Source organism: Zosterops lateralis (assembly GCF_965231275.1).
Source record: "Zosterops lateralis genome assembly, chromosome: 3".
Classification (NCBI taxonomy): Eukaryota; Metazoa; Chordata; class Aves; order Passeriformes; family Zosteropidae; genus Zosterops; species Zosterops lateralis.
This window is the reverse complement of record NC_139764.1, coordinates 69329436-69351240: the sequence shown is the minus strand read 5'-3', so window position 1 is coordinate 69351240 and position 21805 is coordinate 69329436. Positions and strand designations below refer to the sequence as shown.

General features: G+C 37.5%; 1 protein-coding gene across 1 annotated transcript in view; it reads right to left on the bottom strand.

Moving 5' to 3' along the window:
- PDSS2 (decaprenyl diphosphate synthase subunit 2) overlaps positions 1–21805 on the bottom strand; it is a gene marked incomplete at its 5' end in the record, with an annotated part of 113405 nt that overhangs the window by 51729 nt on the left and 39871 nt on the right. The window contains one exon of the mRNA XM_083857722.1: positions 14806–14937. Coding sequence (XP_083713848.1) covers positions 14806–14937 — 132 coding nt within the window. The remainder of the gene's footprint in view (positions 1–14805; positions 14938–21805) is intronic.

The window sequence follows — 21805 nt, the reverse complement described above, 5'->3', positions numbered from 1 at the left end:
AAATACCTACAGCCCTGAGATTTACAAATGCATTTATTTCAGCCATGTTCTTCAGGAGAAACACCAAAACCAGAGTCATTCAGCCCATTAGAGTTACCTCGCATTCCCAGTGCAGGAGCACAGAAAACCACCATCAGGCAGGGAACTTGTTCTATTACAACAGGTGTATTAATTCTATCTTACTGTGCATAGAAAATAAATATTTCAAAATGTATTTGAAGCAAGTTCCGCAAAAGGAAACAACCTACATTCAAGATTCATGTCTGTCTTTGCATATTTAAGTGTCCACACTGGTAATGCAGTACTAACCTGGGAATACATACAAATATTCCCACTAAAAACAGGAGATAAAGAAAAGCAGAGACCTTCTACAAAATTATTTTATGGATATAAGGGTGTGTATTTTACATAAGCATACATATTTTATTTAATTACAGTTTTCCATATAACCATTAGGAGGTTCTAGCCATGCAAGTCACATTTATTAAAGGCAGCATGTCAAATAAGAGTTGACAATTACAGGCTATATCAATACACATTATGCCAGATGGTAATGAGCCGTACACAGAGGGCCAGCCATCCAAAATAATCACACCATTTTCCACAGAAATGTTGAAGAGGTTATGGTTTATTACACAGTGCTCATTAGATATACAGTGGCAGCATTAGCAATTTTTCCTTCATTTTTGTCTCATTTAAGACTCTGCCCCCACAAGCCCATTCAAATTAGTACACAAGGTTATAATCATTATGGTCAGTGGGAAAAAAAAATAAGTTTTATTTTTATTTTACAGTAATGGTAGATCAAAGGTCCCCAGAATCTATTATTCTCTCAACTATTATCTAACACAGGATATAAAAGGAATGAAATTCATTGTCATTTGCTGTGAAGAAAGACAACCAATTTTAAATGGATAAATTTGGTATTTCTTAATTAATAACTGAGAACAACAGTTAGGTTGTGACACAAAGTAACAAGTCAGAAAACTAAAAGTTGAAACTGAACTTTCAGCCTTGGCTTTGAACTTTCTCATCTGCTTTTCAATCTGCTGCTTTAACAGCACGGAAATATTTAAGTGTCCAAAAGGCAACTCATCCTTCACAGCAGGTGGAAAAAACAGTTGTCTCAAATAACTAGAGTGTCATCTCTGAGAAAACACCTATAAGATGATTTAAAGTACCTTTCTAGTCAGCTGCATATGTTGACTTCCAGTTAGAAAATTACTGTTGCAGACATTTATTTTCCTGCCTTCTTGTGTTTATAGATGGTACAGGAGTGAAAAGATGTAATGAGGCAAAAGCAAAAATTTATCAGCACAAGCAAGGATACATTTATTGCTTAGAAACAGGCCACTGTCCCCCAAACCCCAAGCGACATCCAGCATTTGGAAATCATGAAACTGTGAAAGAGAGGAAGAACTTAGGTACTGGACGTGCCACCTGACAACCTGATTGCAGAGAATTGTCTTTCCAGTCCAAGTCCCTCTTTTGAAGCACCCGGTGCATCACTTGGAAATCTGGGTGTCCCATTGGGCAGCCACTCAGCTCTCCAGGCCAGGGCATCTCCACACCTCCTACCTAGGCCACTCCTGCTGAATTGCTCTGCTATTACACAAAACCTTGAATTATTCATTCAGCCAGATGGCAAAAGAGTGAAAAAAGTTAGTATGCCGGAGATTATGGGAGAGAAAGGTGGGACACCTGGACTCCAGATCCTGCTCTGCTAAGTAAGTTACCAGGAGGGGAACAACATTACAAACTCAGGCATTCCTAACCCAGATGTCCTTTATATCCCTGTGTTTAGAGAAATTTTCTGAAAATTCAGACAGAGGAGTAGTTTTGCATCCTTTCAAATTCTCAAGAAAGCCAAACCTGGACTTCTTGTATCCTCTCAGTGAATGCTTAGCCAGTGGCTAAAGAATACAAACCAATGTTAATAGCACACTCCAAATCTGACAATCCACTTAAAAAATTCCTAGTTAAACTGACCAACAAATTCTATCTGTGTTTTGAAATAATTTGAAAGACAAAAAGCAAATTTTATTTAATAAAGTCTTAAAAAACGGTTTACAAAATTAAAAAGACTTTCATTAATTCCAGGCAAAGCCAGTCTTATGACAACTGAACAGATACTCTGGTAAAAAAATGGTTTGCTACATTTAGTTAACAACAATATTTTGCAAAAAGGTCATCCTATTACCTGCCCTTTGTACAATTCATTTTATTACTGACAAAACCATTTACCCTAACAAAATGGCACTTTTTCAGGCAAACACCAGCAAATATGAAACCTGTGCAATGTAAAACAAAGCTCTGATTCATTATACAACACAAAGAGCATCAGGCTAATTTAAAGGTCTAAACAGAACACAGCAAACATCATACAGAAGTTTTATAGAGTTATTTCCACACTAAGTTTCCAGGCAATTCAGGCTACATTTAAATTCTGCAATGTTAATTCAAAAATGAACACCAGCAGCCAACTCCAAAAAAACTGCTCACAAGAAAGCCCACCTCTGCACAACTGCAACTGGTTTAGAAACAACAAAACAACCGCTGTTTCCTTAAAACAAATGTGTTATATTTCTAATAGTCAAAGATAAAAATAGGACATTTAAAACTGATGGGGTGAAAGAAGAGCAAGCCAAAAGAAGAGGTTGCAATGGAGTTAGCACGAAAGCTTTCCTTTTGGCTTACTGAAGTGGGCAAGTTTTAGGTATCGTAAACAAGAGTCAAAACACGGCAAGACAGGAGGTGATCAAAAGCTTTGGCAGCAGGTACTGTAGCATGGCTTTGGGAAAATGTGATGGTAGGATACACAATGCAAAGATAGACAGTAAGACTCAGAATTGAATAATGCATGCTGACCAAACCCTCAAAAGATGAAGTATGAACCAAAGGATTCATTTGTAGACTGGATGGATGACCTTGCTATCACCACAGCAGAAATCATGAGCAACATGATTATAGAGAAAATCACGTATTTTGTTATGGAAATGATCAACCTTCCTTCCCATATGATGGTAGCATGTGTCAGCCAGACTACTTGTGGGCAACATCCAGGGTGCCCATCCATCCAGAATTACCCATATTTGCTCCATAGCCCCTCAACAACATGTATCCTCATAACAGCTCATGCATATATTCCATAAGAAATTTCACATCATGGTTTAAAAATAGTTTTGACTACTCTGTGGTTTATTTATGTGGAAAATATTTAAACACTTGCACTAAAAACAGCTAAAAAGATACAAAGGGGAAAAAATAGGTCTCACAGGTAAATGCAAGAAACAAGCTACTAACAATTAATTTTATGAACATACTTTTTCCTACATTTTATTAGTTGCTTCTCAGCCCTGCAAGACTGAAGCATGTCTATAATTTTATTTGTAATGACTATGGGAGACAGTTTGAACCACTATTAACAAAAATTCCCACTCCTGTGCACTCTCAGCTATTCTGAGACCACTAGCTTGACTTATTACTTCCAGTTTTTCTCTGAAATCTCTCTGAAGAGTTTGTCTGTAATTGTATTCAATGTAGCTGAAAGATAAGGTGCACTAACCTTGACATTAAATCTCTAGTACTAATGACACCTGAAATACATGGAACCTTTTTATGTGAGAGCAAAAAGAAGGTAACCTTTTTATGCCATGAAGAATGAACAGTTGATAAATGAGCAGTCCTGTTAAGAGAATAGATTGTTCATATCTAACTGCATGAGAAAAAGGCATTAAAAAATAAAATGTGAATTACCAGAATGCAGTGTACCAGATAGGGTTGAGGTTTATTTTATAACTATATATATATTATATCATACTTATATATCAATTACTGTGTATTCTGAAATACTCATAAATATCCAAAATACAGAGGGGATAAAAAAAAAAAAATCCAAACATACTGGTTGCACACAGATAGCTCATTCTATGAAATAAACCTGTCATATTCTGAACAGCTGTAACTACATTTCTGTTAGTGAGCAATTAAAAGTATGGTTATCACAGGTGCTCTTCTCTCCCCTCCTGAACCCACAATGTTCAGAATTGGATAGGGACATTAATACCATACATTAAAATGGTTTTTTATAGGAATACTTTTGCTTTTCACAAAGCAGAAGTATGCAGCAGATGGATATTGCCTGCCATGTACAAGGAAAGAGACTAATAGCTAAAGGGAGACAGCAGACTTCTCAGAGACCTTGTCCCTTACACCAGGTGTGTTGACAGAATTGCCAGCAGGGAAAGGATAATAAACCTTTTGGAGCAAGGCAACGACTGCTGCTTCTGGGACCATACCAGCATAGTAACAAGCATTTGGTGCTGTTGAGGTCTGCAAAGTTTTGTCATTATTATTCATATACACTTTATGCAAATGGCATACGGTGTGATACTGAGAAAAATGCGTTCTTTAATTAAAAGAAGACTTATTATTATACCATTGGAACAATTTTCATCTATTTTTACCTTATTAAAATATAAGGTGTCTAGAAATTTCATTCTTTCTTCCCAGAATGAGTCAATCTACACATTTTAAGAAGGGATAAAATGACATCAACCAATTCAAGCAACATTAACCCCAAGCAAGTGATGATGGAGAGACAGCTTTATGCTAATAAGACATCTTCAAGAACAAACTTGATTTCTGCAGAATTCCTACCAGAGTCCACAAAACAGGATTCTTTCCTGACTGCACCTAATTCTGGAGCTTTGCTAAAATTTATTTTGTCTACTGGAACAGCTATGAATGTAGCTGAACTTTTTGCACTGGTTTTGTTGCATAGATATCAAAAGCCAGAATGAAATTTCAGCTGTAAGAGACTGAAGCAAGCTGTCCATGCAACAGTGTCTAGGTGAAACAGCAATTATGAGAAAGAAATCAGAAATACTATACAGTATAAAATAGAACTTGTTTATGTATCTTCCCTTTCTGGCAATAACAGATGCATAATTTATTTGGCTGCATCTTCTCTTTCCACAGAAAATGTACACAAATTTGGCCAAGTCTTTGGAAAAATTAAAAACTACAATTCCAAATACTTAAATGGACTTCAGGAACCAGGCAATCAAGCTCATGAAATCTCACATGTACCAAACGTGCTCCATAATCATGCTGGCACTGCTGATCATAAGTTTTCAATTGCTGCAAACCCTATGAAAAAACCACTGTCTTTCTGATTTCTCTTTTGACTGCATAAGCACCTTCTCAAATACAACACAGTGAGAATACCATATTGCATTCATATTCTTGAAATATTTATCCCTAGTTCTCCAGCTCCTTATTTCTCTTCTCAAATCATCAATCACTCTTACCTATGCACTCATACACCCACCTTTATACTGAAATATAATAAAAATAACCAAGTTTTGCTGTCCTGGAACACAGTGCCCTGTCTACACTGCCAGCATATTATTGCTGCCTTTCTTTTTTATTATTGTTTGCTCTAGAAGCATCTCAGAGCTGTCAAATTGCACATGAAAATCCACTGAAGGTTAAAGGCCAGATACCAATGAAGCCACAAGAAATATTCATTCACTTAAAGTGATTAGGGTCCAGAACATGTCATTATTTCAAGTGGAAGAGAAAGAACATTGCATAATCTTTATACAGTCTCATGTTTTCATATACATATACTCACACAGTTCTCAACTCCAGCCCAGCAGATGAAAAAAGTTGTAATTTCTTCAGTTACATTATATCAGAGTACCGACTGAATCATACTAAGAAAATAAATTAATTGGTGCACTATGCCCTGTAATACTTAATTTCATATTGCTACAATTTGCCAAGAACTGCAGAAATTTGTATTGAAACTGGATAACAGCATTGTAAAATATGTCAAGGGAGACATTAATAGGACAGAAAGAGGACAGGTGGTACTTCAGCAAGTAGAAAAGCAAGGGAAATATTTTGGGACTGTAGGACAAATAAATTATATAGACAGTTATTTAAGAACTGGAGTGAAGCAATTGGTCACATTGATGTTATAGTTCTGATGGATAAGCTGTTGTGTGCTTTCATCACAGCACTGGACTGCACTTAGGTGATGGTTGGAAATTCCTCTTCACAAATACTACTATATTTTTCATAAAGGAAACGTGCAAGTTCCTAAGTAAGAAAACTGTTGCAAGGCTTTACAGCAAAAACAGTTCTGGTGAAGAGCTCTGGTGTGTGGCCATGCCATGTCTCAGGAAGGCTGTGCCAGACCTTGTTACCCACAGGTCACCTGGCCTTTCTTTGAAAAGCTCCCACTGGGGTGAAAGCAGGGCTTTGTTGTTCCCACAACTGCTCCTGACTCACTGCAGAATTCCACCAGTGCTGCTGTGGTTTTGTATGCTATGCTGCAGTCCAGTTCTCACTTCACAAACAGTGGGAGGAAGAAGCTCCAAGAAAAGGGAGGGCTGGACAGACAGACAGAGGCGACATTACAATTTCTCCAAGGTAAACCATCCCTACCACGCTTTCTCTGATACTGAAAATTACTTATTTTTTAAAATGAAAATCAAACACACTTTGTGCTGTACATGCTGAGTTTACCTTGCTTAGCTATCTAGTGCTATAAAGACTTATTTAGAGCAAGATTTGAGCCCATATCTCTGAACAGCCTTTGATCAGCTCTAATGCAGTGCCTTTTTATTTATTCTACAATGTAAGGAGAAGACCTTTTCTTATTCAACATATAATTGCTGTATTTGCACATGCTAAGTATGCTGAAAACAATAAAAGTTAATGAAGAAAAGTACTGGTAGTAATGAATTAGTAATATTGTTAGATTTGTATTTGGAGATGATTTTTATTGTTGTGGATGGAAGATGATCAATAGGAATATGTAATCAAGTTGTATGTGCTTTTCATCTCCTGAGACTCATCTCATAAATGAGATGATGAATCTCACAGGATTTATCCTGGAGAGAAAAAACTAAATAGAATAATTTAGAATAACTACTTGGATTTCCTCTCACTAAAAGCTATGGGAAAGCTACCAAGGACTGGGAGACAAAATTATGTACTTCTTAAAGATTATAAAAGACATCATTGCTCATATTTTGACATACTTTTCCCATTATCTTTCAAACAATTTTGTCAAGAGCATTGTACTTCTTAATGTACTGAGATACTGAATATTTTAGGACTATGCATTTTCTCTACCAGTTAATTAGCTAAGCTTCCAAAGTACTTGTTAGTTGGGATACTGTACCTTTGCTGAAAGCCAGCCTTCCATAAGATAGAAATAAGAACAGTAAGTCCCAAAGGAAATCATTTTTATGATAAAGAGTCCTAATGTGCCCCAGTAAAGGTGAGGATTGATTGTTATGGCCTATTGTTACTATAATTAGAAGTCAAACACCAATTAGCAGTTCCATTAATAAGATGAATCTCTGCAATATCTGCAGCTGAGACCCAGGGCTTGTGTGCAATAAGCCAGTGTGAATTTAAAGTGCAACAGCTACACTATACTAAAACTCCCAGACTGAATACTTACATCACACAAAAGGTAACACTTCTGTTTTCTTCGAGTTTTGAGTTCCTACATACACTATTGGTCTTGCTACATTTTTCTCATTTGTTACTTTTAATTTTGTTTAAACATGTTCTACCATGATTTAATAGTCATTGATGGGGATAGGTGCAATGGAGCATGAGGTCTTCCAAACTTTGGTTCATAGCCACTTCCTCTGTATTGCACCAGGTCAAGGTAAATTTAATTTAGTTTCCATTACTAGTAAACTAGAAAAGTAGTAATGGAAAAATCCCCCAACTTCTTACAAATATGAAAGTACTCCTCACATGACAGAAGTCCATTGTAGAGTTAGGAATCATTTTTTTATTTGAAAATATGAAGGTAAGAAACAGTCAAATCCAATCTCTGAAGTTAACACCCTATGCAGTTCAGAGTACAGAAATTGAAAGAAGGGCAAGATCTGAAATGAGGTGAAGAGTCACACACTTGTGCTCTTTGTATTTTTGTAGGTACCAAAATCGTAATTGATATGGTCTTTCTCTGGTTTTATTTCATTTGTGTTTTACCTTTTACAATAACTCTCAAAGAGAATTTATCCCCAGATATACCTACACCATGAGTTTATCCCCAGATATACCTACACCATGCAAGGTAAAAAGAAGGCTTTTGTAAAATTTAATAGCAAACAGGTCAAAGCAATCTCTAAGTGTCATTTACACTCTAGCAATACAATAAACCTCACCACCTTCACCAAACTTTACTTTGTTTCCCATGGCTAATTAGCCAGGAGGCCTTGTAATGGATTTGCTTTTTCCTTTATTTCTTTTAAAGGGGGACTATCTAATTTCTTTCCATAGATTCCTTTGATAATCAAATATAGATTAATGCAGAGACACATTCCAGTTGGAAAGCATTTAAACAACTATTTAAAATTACAAACATCTTTAAACTTGTCTACAGTATAAAACTTTACGGGTGAGCTGATCAAGTGAAGATCCAGTTTACACAGTAAAAGACCTGTTTTGCAGAGAGCATTGACCTGTTCCTAAAGTAGAAGGCAGCCCTTTGCTACTGTAGCCATCTACTCTGAGTGGAGATGTGACAGTCACCTGAGCATTATCATCTCTCAGCTGTTTGGCTGCATTCACAAGAACAGGACAGAAGCTACTTGCCAAAAACTGGAGCTCTCAGGGAACACAGGGCCAAAGGTGCATGTCCTCATGCAGTACTTATTCTGTTTTTCACTCAACGTGGAACACCTTTTACATTTTCTCAATTTCCAGAGATGTGCTCACACCTCACATGCTGTTATGCTAAATACATAAAGCAGAGTATTGCTATCTGAGATCCTTCTCATCCATAAAATCCCAGTCCTACAGCAGTCCAGACCATGGCCGTAAGTAAAGTCAACCAACCAATATTCATTACTGCTTATTGTTGCAAACTGCAAGTCTCAAAAGCATACTATAATCAGCATATTACCTCTGAGCTTTTGACTACACTAGCCCATATTTATCTTTGCTGACTGAAGTTGTCCAAGGATCATCATTCACATAAGCTTGGATTCCCTAGACACAGCCTGAGTGCTCCTCGTGCATACAGCAATTAAAGACTACTCTAACAAGCACAGCATCACCTCTGCTACGGCTGCCATGGCAAGGGTTTTGGAGAAGAACAGATAGAGCTGCAGATGGTGAGCTGTCACCTGTGAGAAATAGAAGAGACTCCTAGTGTCCCCATTAATGCACAGCAATTTGTCCCTAATACACAGTGGCATATCCATAAGACATACAAGACCTTTACACTTGTGTTCTTAAAGCTGGCTTTGGCACAATCACGATTTCTAAATCCAAAAATCCTGGGATGGAAAGTTCTTTGGATACTTCAGCTTTCAAATGACCATAAAGACACATAACAAGCTAAATTATGCCAACATCATCATAGCCTCTTGTGAGCTCCATAGTCATTAATGCACACCAATGACAGCATTAGATATAGAGCTGAGGCTACAGGCTGGGGGTAGAATTCTCACTCATTTGTTTAAAACACATCTTAAATATCACCTTGTGAAGAAGACTCTGTTTTTGAAAGACCTGACCTTCATGAAGAAAGCTAGATGAGTCTGACCTCATTGCTAACTCTGCTTTCAGGAGGAGAGTCTACAGACCTCCTGATATCCCTTCCAACTTGAATTATCCTGGGAACCTAGATGTACTATCAGCATCATCTGGTTAACCTTAAAGAAGGTTAATTAACGGAAGGTCAAACTCTCTTTGAAGATCACATAAAGCTCTTTGGGATACAGGGAAAGGAAATTAAGTTAAGGCAAAGCTTTGTATATCTAGCAAGAAGCTGGGAGAAAGCTAGATAGAACTGCAAAGGGACAGAGCAGTATGTTCTCTGTCCTTACAGTCCTGAGAAAGACATCTACCCCCTCTGACTTCTTTACAATCACAGAAACATTCAGAGAAAAATAAACCCAAGGGTGAATAAATTCTCTGGTTAAAATCTGGATTTAAGTGTTCCTTATAGTAGGTTAGAACAAGATGACTGTGATAATGGCCACAATGACAAAGAGCATGTTAAATCACTCTGTGACCCATGTGTGCCTCCAAAAATGGATACTCAGGCAACTTAGTATTGGAACATGACAAGCAAAAGACCAACCACCATAACAAGGAGTTGGCATCTGCTGCCAACTTACTCTTAAACTGGGTTTTTATTGGCAGCAGCATCAATGCTGGTTCCAAAATAATTACCAAAACACTAAGGAAAAGGAATCTATGTTCATGATTCCTGTCACTACAGTATTGCCACCACTCTTCCAAGCAGCAGGCATGATTCTGATTTTGAGACAAGTTTATCCAGTGAGTACATTCTTTTAGTAAAGCACGTTCATCTTGCAAAGTAATGAATTTCTGGAGCCATAAAGGTCAGCTGCATCATCCTGAAGAAGAAGGTGCAAAGACAGAGCCCAGTATCCATAGCCCAAACCCAACCATCTGCCTGATCTACCAGGTTTTAGTAGAACTGAAACAGTATTTTCTGTATTCCAGTTTCAATATTCCATACTGATTAAAAGGTCTTTGCTTGTCAATGACCATAGGATTCACCAGTGTGAATACACAGGCAGATTTGTCTGGAAAAAGGATTGTTTTAAACCTCTGACAAGCATCCAAGGAAATCTGCAGAGCTGACTCAATGGATGTCAATACTAGAGGGTTATTTTTAAAATTGGTGCTAATAGGGAAAAAAAAAAAAAAAAAAAAAAAAAACCCAGAAGAAAAAAGGCAAAACAGAGAAGAAAATAACTTACTGTGTTAGAGCCAAGGATACTGAGAGCTGAAGAAATGGCCCAAGTTTGTTTTTTGGCATCACTTGCATTTTAAGCTGCAATACAGAGGCTATGTCAGGTATTCATTACTCAATATAAAGCCAAGGAGATCCCTCAGTCCCCAGGCAGTAGTGTCTGGCAGTGCCAGACGTGAACAGAAAAAGATACCCCTTTGGGTACTTTGATGGAGGACCCAAGCCAGTCTTGGTATCTTCAACTGTGAGAATGTAGCTCCACCATGAAGCATAAAGCTGTCAAGTGTTTAGAAACCACATAATCCTGGAGTTTCAATTACAAACCTCACTTCTAGCAGCAGAGTAAAATAACAGCAAGCTGTATATTCCATATTTCATATATCCAAGTGAGTTTTGCTCTGAGAGAAGGCAATGCAGTGTCAGACTCCAGGATAATCACCGGTTAGGAAATGGATCTCAAAGCCCTTACTAAGTTCTAGCCTCCTGTGTCACATCTGAGGTTCTCTCTGATAGTATTAGCATGATAAATTGTTAACTCGATTCTGTCTAAACTCAAATGTGACTTCTGCTTTCTCTTTAGCACAGGAGTAAGGAGTTTCAAGGGAATATGGGATGCATGCTTTGCCTGAGTACAGGCAATGACATCAACTCTTACATGATACTGTTTGCATACTCTGTAGCGAGCACCACAATTGATCCTTATATTTGCAACGCTGCTGCAGCCAAGGAAATATTTTCTTTAATGCTAAGAGACCAGCAGAAAGTTGTAACTTAGGAAATCTGTCCAGCAGCTGAAATTGAGCTGTTTATCATGCTGCTACTTCTCTTCATCCTCTTTTGGGATCACTGGTGCTGAGCTGGAAGTAAAGCCAGGTTCTTTTCCTCGCCAATAGGAATGAAGTCAGGTTGCTGCCAACACGACAGGGAGGTGGCTGTAAAAGCATGAGTAAAGCATGCCAGGCAGGCTTTTATAACATTTCCTCCCTTATCTTCAGCATGGCTCATAAGGCAACCAGCAGTTACTATGATACTCTTGCACACAATGACCCCCACGGCCCCAGATTAATGCAGGCAGATCACGACTCTTGCAAATTATGAAGTGCTAAAGCTGAAGGCAGTGCTGGCCAGAGGCAGCACCATTTAACTACACTAGCCCTGCTCCTGTAACTACCTAAATTGCAATCCTCATTATTCTGGAAAAGATTGTTCTCTGGTAGCAGGCGTTGGTTTTGTTCCATTGTGTACCAGTAAAAAGCAGATGTTAGTTAGGAAGATAGATTATCTATTTTTGTACATTTAGGTCAATTGTCCCTTGAATTGACATATCTAGACAACAAGAGACTAAGATATTTTTTTTTCTATTCCAAATTCAACTCTCAGTATCTTTCTGTTTTAATTTTAATTTTTGTATTGCTTTATTGTGATTTAAGAATATGAAATAATGATAAGAAGTTATGCAGAACATGCCAAATTCCAGGATGAAAAAGTCCACCATGGTTTTTTGTGGTTTTTTAAAATTAAATGGTTATCACAGTGTTACATCTTCCTGGTCACAGATTATACATTTCATGTAGTACCAGTTACAGAGGACTGATGTAACTGGGCTATCTACTGCAGGACTGAATATTTAAATACAGCACAAAAACTGGTTCCAACACAAACACTGGGAAAAGAAAGACTGGGCTGGTGCAGTCGCTGACAAGTACTGGAACAACTTAGCTCATGCTCAGATTTCAGAAATGCAATTAATTAATCACTACTAAGTATCCTAAAATCAAGTGAGCCATATCCCAGCTAATAGTCCACAATATAATGTTCACAGCACGTAAGTATCAGGCAGTGAAGATGCTCATTACAGTGCCAGAAATAATATTTCCAGCAAAACATTATATATAAAGATGAAGTAATTATATGGCATGGCAACAAAAAGAGCTGTATAGATTACAGCTGAGCTGAAAATCTGTAAGAATCTATTTCCAAAAAATACTATCCAAAGCTGGAGACATACAAGCAATAAAGGATTAAGCATATTTCTTCACTTCATATCACTGAGGGATATACTTTGCCTTTGATATATGTGTCCAATATACACAAACCATACATAATTACATTGCAACCAAGACAGCAGCCAAAAATGCACTAATGGAAAACAACATCCTTTTGTTCGCCTTCAGGAGAGGGCAGTTTGTAAAATGCTACTTGTAATACATGTTAAAAATATCACAAAAACCCTCTAAGACCACAACTTTACAAGCTGCCTATTCTCTTAGCTATATACAACGGAGAAATGGAAGCCAGAAATTAGACTCACATTTAAATAACTGTAGTTGGAAAAGTACCTTAAATAAAGAAAGAACTCCAAAGTCAAAGTCCACAGCGACTTCAGCAGAAGCCAAGAACTGACCATTATGACACAAAATTAAACAATGCAGTGGCATATTTGCTTGTATTTACACCATGCTGCAGGACTTAAAGTGTCATTGAAAATCCATTTAAATTAACAACTCCACAGTCATCACTTTCGCAGACCATAATGAACCTTAAGTGAACCTGTGTGGGCGTATTCAAAACTGCTTTGTTTTTGGCACACCTTTGTAACTCCGAACTAGATATTATAATGGCTATTGACTTGCTCAAACTTAGATTATTAGGCTAGATTTTCAGCTGGTTGAACTGGCATCGTTCCAATGATGTCCATTTACACCAAATGGCTCATTATTAATTCAAGGTCTTATTTGCTCCTTAATGAATACTTCCACTAGTCACCTTCCCAATGGCAGCTTTAAATGCTCAAACTTTACCTCCGTGGTCAGAATCATCATACTCAAGAACTTAGTTATCAAAAAAATAATGCCTTTTCTCTCCTTTTATGAGGCATACTTAAGGTAAACTTTTTTAATCATTTACAAAACAAACTAAAATACCTCCTGTGCCATAATTAACTAACTAGAATTATGCTTTCATACAGCACCATTTGCATATAAATATAAAAATTTTACAACCCTAAGGGGATGTTATGGATGAAACAAAATAAGAATGGAATTCAACAGCTAAAGGGACAATACAGCTCTCCATAACAAGCCTGCTTTACAGCCTTGCCCTTATTCTTATTTACTGTAATTTCTGCCTGTACTAACTCATATATATTTTCCTTCTCTGCTATTTAAGATACTACATAGATTTTAAAAATTTTATTTGTTTGGTCTTTCCAGTTCTATGATACTACCTCTGCATTTTGAAACAAATCAGGATGCAAACATGTCTCTAAGCTCGTGCATCTTCATTTAGTATATTACAGAGGTCAGAAACACAATTAACAAAAAATACAACAGGCTTGTTTCCTCAATCAAGCAACACACAGTTTTTCAAAAATATTTTTAAAAATTCAAATTTTACGATTTTTCAACAGACCTCATTACTTCAATGGAATAGTTCACTATCAAATATACAAAGGAGAGCAACCACTGATTTTCATTACTGTTGTTACTAGAATTAAGAAATTTAGTTTAAAAGATTAAAAAATATTTAGGAACTCAAGGAAGCTGAAATATCTCAGTAAAAACCTAAGGAACCATAAAGGCAGATTCAGTAAATCTGCTGTGACATGTGGGAGATAAAAACTTCATTCTACACTGCTGCTGCATGGGAAAACACCCTTCAAACAGGCTACACAAAAACTTCTGTGCTCAGTGAGACCAACTGATGTCCCACAAGGCTGCCATCTCACTCCCAAATTTCTAGTAAACAGGTGTACCCAAATAACATTGGAGGAAATCAAAATGAAAATACTTTATTTAAAAATATTAAATAAGAGTAGATTGAGATACACAATTAAGATACAATAAGAGCTGCACAAAGAATAGGAAATGGTTTTCACTGTGGAAAGCTTATAAAAAAGAGAATAAGCTGGAGAACAAAGCTTTGTGATTAGGTAAGTTCTGATTTTCCTTAACAGGTGAACAGGCCACTTACGATGCTTTGAGACCACCAAGAAATTGCCCATCAAATATACCTTAGCATATCATTCTACATACCTGGAATAAATTCCACTGACCATGTCATGCTGGAACGAGAGATCTGCTGTGCTGGGTCCAGCAGCTTTGGAAATCAGCAGCACGACCAAACCTCGCATCTGTAAATTGTTTCGGCTATCGGACACAAAACCCCTAAAACGGGAAGAAGAAGAAAACAAAGAGCATATTTTCACAATTCATGTTTACTGGTTGTACCAAAATGGAAAAAAATACTTAGACCTCAGGCTGCCATCCATTCATTATGTCTTTAATATTCATGTTATCAGGGATATAAGTTGCAATTATGAATCATGATCTTTGTCATCCTTTACCTGACACTTACAATGAAATCCTACTATTCCAGAGAAAAACAACTATTCAGGATTGAATTAAATCTTGATTATTTTCAAGGAGCAGCATGTCTCTTGCATTTCATGTCATGTGACGACAGGAATATTTCAGAATAATTCAATGTAATCTACTGTAACAGGAACATAAGAGCTTTCAGTTTCTTGTCTGAAGTGCAAAAAAACAGCCAAAAGAAGCCTCCTACTTCATGAGCAGAAAGGCAAAGGAGGAAAGGTACAGCCAAAATCTATAACCTGCTGGAAGAAAACTGTTTAGTGGTTGTGAGCAGAGGGCAGAGTACATAAAACAGGTCGAACTATAGCAGGAAAATAATGAAAATGCAGAAACTGTTGGAAGATGTACAATAAAAGTTAGAGATAAATGAAGTAGAGATGAGCTGGTTTAAACAAACAAACAAACAAAACTGTTTCAAATACTACAACTTCAAATTTGGGGGCAGAAGGAAACTTCCCCCAAAATCATACTTATCGAGAGCAATTCCAAATGATCATGTAGATATAACACCTCAGAAGTTAATTTGTTTTAAAGTGAGCTTAGATTTCCTTTTTGACTGCAATGTCTCAAATTGTATTCTTCCTGTCCTTGTCAAACTTGCTTTCTACTTCCTATATTCATCAATACAGCTAATTAGCTAGACAAAAGGATAATACACTCCAGATGCTACTAAATTTGTAAACTAATTTCCAATAAATAAGACCCAATATCTCTGATATCATCTAAATATTTTAAAGTAAATTACATGAACTACATCACAAATTACTAAGCACTTAAATTCATTTTATTCCAGAGTATGATTTTAGTCCTAATAAATGAAGAAAATCAAAACAGAAATGTCTTTAAGTCAGCTGAACGGAAGCGACTTAGATGTTGATCTTGTAAGTATGTTTGAACAAAGAAAACAGTGGATGCAATCTAAAGTTTCATTTGGACTTTTGTCATTACATGTACACTTCACAATGCAAGTGTACCTTCTGTACACTACTTCATTAACACAGACACATAAACATGAAGAAGAAGCATTTAAATAGCACCTTTCTCTGTGAAAGATCCTGTGTTACTGCAAATAAATTACTCCTTGAGTCTTTAAATCCTGTTTTACAGTGATGAGGAAATGGTCTGAACTATGTTCAGAGAAGAATGAGCAGGACCACCCAGGCAGCTGGTGCTAATCAACTTCTGGGATCGATCTTCACATCCACACTCACACATCCAATTCCAGGCTAATGCTCCTCCCTCTAGAGATCCCACTCAGTGCAGCTACACCCTACAAACGCCACGATCAATTAAGATAAGAGGAGGCCAGTATGGCTTTTTACCACAACCCGCAACACTTTTAGCTCTGGTGAGATCTAACTGGCCAAATGAGGCCGTGACTTCTGTGCCTTTATAATCTGTCCACATCCTATTTGCTTCACCTGCAGGCTGGCAAGCTGGCCCACCCTGCACAAGTCAGGTGTGCCCAGTGAGCCTGGCAGCTCAGGATACCCCATGCTCACAGCAACCCTGACCAGAACAACATAAAAAGCAGGAGAAGGGAGCAGAAATTCTATCTTTTTTTTGTTGTTGTTGTTTTTTTTTTGTTGTTGTTGTTGTTGTTGTTGTTGTTGTTGTTGTTGTTGTTGTTGTTGTTGTTCAGTCCCCCAGTACTTCCCAGCCACTCAAACCCATGAAAGATTGCACTGCTCCGATCTCTGCTCAAGGGCACATGCACTGTGGTCTGAGACATGCACCTTTATTTTGTTTACTGGGTACAGGGGTAATGTAGTGAGGGATTTTAAAGACCTGCTTGCCTTCAGCATTCTTCAGTAAATTCATAACCTGCATATTTGTATTCTCACCAAACACACAAATATATAATTTGTTTCTTACCATGCTCCAGTACACAATGCAGAACTCAGCTGAGGCAGTTATACACTTAAAACTCTATAGATTTCCAAAGTCAGAGCCACAATGAACATTAGACTACCCAGGAAAAAGACAGAAAATACATATAATAAATAATATATAGTGTGTGTGCATCCTGTACACAGAATTAATAATTGTTTGTGGTGGTGTAAGTACTTCACTGCCTTCAACTTCAGTTGACCACATTACTCACAACCACAGAAGTTCTACAGATGATGCAACTGAATTAAAATATACACTCAACACTATTTAAAACTCCAACACTATTTAAAACCCCATAATTTTAAAAGAAAAGTGGTTTTAGGAAAAGAATTGCTTTTTTCCACATATGCATGTGGTAAAATCAGAATGTATTACTAAAGACAGAGATATCATGAGAAATTAATAATGCTTTTAAAAAATAGCAAATTATAGTGATGCTCTGAGCAATCAGAACACTTTGCTTTTTATGCCCAGTACTCTACAGCTTGTCAAGTGACAGGATGTTACAAAAGTAAACATACAAAGTGCCCATCACAGGAACGTGGAGCACTGGCCTGTAAATAAACCACTGCATAGACAGACACTAGAAGTGAAGCACTTTCACCTGATCCAGACTAGGTGAGGAACAGCAGAAGAATATTACCTGTGTTGAAAATACTGTCTGTAGCAATAGCACAAGCAAGTGTCATGGGATGTTCAGGGGATTTGAAACAGCACTAGCAATAAATACCTTACATTCTTAGCAGAAGACTGTTAATGAAAAGTGCAGCTGTTGGGGGCGGGGGTGAAGAACAGAACATAAAAATCAAGTAATAAGGAGCAATATGTCCAACATTGCTACACCTAATCATACAGTCTCTACATTACATATGGTTTGGATGTAATTTTAGATAGGATTTTCTATGAATTACCAAACCAGTAGTCAAAGTTGAACTCCATTTTCAAAACATGTTGTGTTACTGACATGTAACATATCCACACGAAAGCAAACCGCATTAGACTTGAAACAAATAGAGCCTCCGGTGATTATCCTTTAGTCACTAGAAACTACTGCAGCTACTTGACATGGCTTCAGGGGTCACATTCACATTCTGAATTAAGCTCCCCAGAGATACCCGGCACAAGTAACAGCAACACAAAAGTCTTCCAGATGGTGCAATTAGTCTTGATGGGTATGTGGCAGGAGACAGGTGCCTCCAGGGAAAAAAGTGAACTAAAAGCAACCCAAGTGAAATTGCAAAAGATACATCAAGCTGACACTCTCTTGGAAAACCTCTGCTTAACAACACGAGTGCATGCATAGGGTACCCAAAAAAACCCCTCAGTCATTAGCACAATTTTGCTTCCTCTTAAGTTTACAGGCTGGGTATCTGCAAACGACATACTTCGTCCTCGGGGGACTGCACACCAGAAAAAGGTTTGGAAAGTCAGACACCTCTGCGATTCCGTTTTGGAATTCAGCATTTTGGGGAGGGAAAGGCATTTACTCTAGATATTATTCCATGTGACAGAGTAACCCAGTTGAAAACTGGCAGATTCACAGTTTTAAATACAGCACAGTGTTCACCAAAAAAAAAAAAAAAAAAAAAAAAAAAAAAAAAAAAAAAAAGTCCATCTTGCAGCGCAGGGGAGAAGCGCCCGGCTCCGACACATGCGCGCTGTGACACCGCACACGCACAGAGACTCACACCACCCACTCAGGCAGTGACACTGGCTAATAGCTAATGTGCTGCAAATTACACCTCCTACTACCAGGGGCCGTCTGCTGCACGGAATAAATCAAGCAAACGTTTCGCTCAGTGCTTTGTGTATTGCTCCGCACGTGCAGACATTTCAGTAGAATGTCCGATGGTTTAATTCCATCGGTAATTTACACTTTTATTAAAACAAAAATCTGCTATTCATTGCAAGTGCCATTTGTATTAAAATATTTAAATACCACAAAATTTTAAAATTATTTGCATAAGACAAAACCACGTTCATTGCACTTTTTTTCATTATATTAAACTGTGAAAATAAACAATAGAGAGGAATTATGGCAACTATAACAGTTGCTGTAAGGAAGAGCTGAACATAGGGGTAATTTCACGGTACCAAAAGGCAGCAAAAAAACCCCTGCACAGGCAACTGTAAAGCCAACTGACCCTGCAGGTGGGTGTAGCAGAAGAGACCATACTTATGGGTACTAGTGCTACTTCAAATTTAATTATGAAAAATGCAGAACAAATTTCCCAACAAAACTGATGTGATAAGGTATTTTGGGAAGGACAAAAGTGGATGTTTAGATAAATGTTGTTAGTATTTCCCAAATGCTCTCTTCATGACCCAAGCAAGTAGGAGCTGTGGGGCACACAGCCCTTTCATCAGTTCCCCCACAGGAGCCTCTCCAGCCCCAGCCAGGCGTATTTGGTGGCCACAGGACTGCTGGTAGGGGCTGAAGTGGACAGATCACTGTCTTCACCTCCTCTGGTCACTGTCCTCCTCCTTTTCCCTTCCCTTTCCATGCATTCTATTGAAGGTGTCCCACTGACAAGATCAATCGTTTCGTTTCAGGCCATACACAAGCCCCGTGTAGTTAACAAGAGGAAGGAAAACAGAGAGGAATTCCATTCCTCTACCTTCCCTGTTCAGCTGTCAAACAAAAGGAGGAGAAAAAAATGATCTGTTCACACAGCTCTAATAAAAAGCAGCTGGGAAAGTCTATCATGCAACCAAAATCAATTACACTGATGAAGAAGATTTATAAGCATAGAATAGTGTCATTGAAAGCCCAGGCTAGTTTTAGGCTAAATTACAAACTATTCTGAAAAGGAAACCCCTCAATTCAAACTGACAATCCCAGATGTGACAATATAAACAGAGTTTTCAGTCAGTAACATCTCAGGAAAGTACCTTCCATTTTGCTCAATATATAAGGGTTATCAGGATGCACTCATAGTTACAGGTGCAGGTACCTTTTAAAAATAACACAACCCATTTTTTTGAAATTTATTATAACAGACAATTCTATAACAATCACTAGAGGTAAGGCATGGAGCTACTTGGCAAGATTCTTGGCTTCCTTATTAGAATGTAAGAAATACCAGCCTCAGGGCTTTTATCCAATTTGCTTTATTAATGACTTGTCAGAAGTAAATAAGAGAAAACTCTCTGACATACTCATTTTTAAAATGGATGTTAAACCACTGTATTATTGATGTGCATATCTGAATCATAGGATTCACCATCTGACCATATGATTGCACTGAAATATTTAAATACTGAGAACATTCAAAGTTATACATTTGGTATATACTAACAGCAATCTATAGCAACTTGTTTTCACTTGCTACTCAAGTTTCAAGTATTTATTAAATATCCTTCTGCATATCTTTCAGGACACATTAAAAACCTTGGCCCATTCCAACTTCCACAGTCAGATATGTAGAGGAGAATCAGCCTTGTCATGACATGTGCTTTGAGCATGATTCAGAAGGGGAGAGGAGACAAACTTACTTCACATGGAGAGAGCAGAATTAAAAAATGGGATTCAAATTAAATACACAGCTGACAGAAAGTGACAGAAGGGGAGATGCTCTGCAACCCACATGCCATCTCAACTGAAAAGCCCACTAGAGGCTGCAGATGAGAATGTTTTAGAAACTTATTCTTGGATTTAGACAACTAAGTATCTCTTTGCACATGGAAAATCAGTATTGAGGTTTGGGGAATTTCCTTACCTGAAAAACAGTCTTGTGAAAAATAGGATGGGGCTCATCACCATTATGTAACTGCCTGGTGATTAAAGGGTTTATCCAGTAAGAGCAGTCTTGTATAGTGAGTCACACCAGGCTTGGAGGAATTGCAACTTTGCAATATGCTCTTAGACCAGGTTACAAGGGAGTCTTTAACAGTCCCCCCTGCTCCACCTGCATCTGAGAAATAAGGTGTCTCACCCCATTAGCTTTGTGAAGCCAACCACAAAGAAACACAAGATTTCACAGAAAAAAACACCAAACAAAACTCTGGAGTAAAGAAGACAAGGGCCTGTCTCTGCACTAGCTTTTCATCCAAAGGCAAAAAAAAATTAAAAAGGTAATTTAGAAGTGTGGTTTTCACTTATGACACAAGGAAACTTTTTAATAACTTCAACCATTATGTGGTGTGATGCTTGGAGAGTTAAAATTAAGCCAAAGCAGTAACTTGGTCATGTGCAAAAAAGAATGGTTGTGGTCGAGTGAGAAGTATTGAAATTTATGGGTTCATATCTACACATCTACAGGCAGAGTCATGAAAAAGTAATACAGAAAATGTTGTATCTGTGCTTTCACTTGGCTACTCTTAGACTTAGGAGTACTTGGGAGTGAATTGCAACCAAGGTCTTCAGTAAAAAACAGACCTCAAAATGCTCAGTTCCACAAAAGTTGCAGCATTTTTTGAGATGCAAAGAACTGTATAAATTTGGGTACCTTTTCTTCCATTTATGAAGTCTCAGACACCTATTTGTCTGGAGAGAGTGAATAAAGATTATTTAAAATACAGCTTGTACAAAATTCAGGTGTCTAAGAGTTCCAGAAATCCACATAAAGTGTGTCATTAAAATATTAAATATATTTTTCACAAACTGAACAGAAACATAACAAAGATGAGCTTTGTTGCTTCATGAAGGATTGCAAAAACACAGTTTCTAGAACAGAAAACTCCTAGAAGAAAACTCCTACGGTCCTTTCCAACTCCAGTGACTCCAACTGCTCAATTTTCATGGGATATACAAGGAGAAATATTT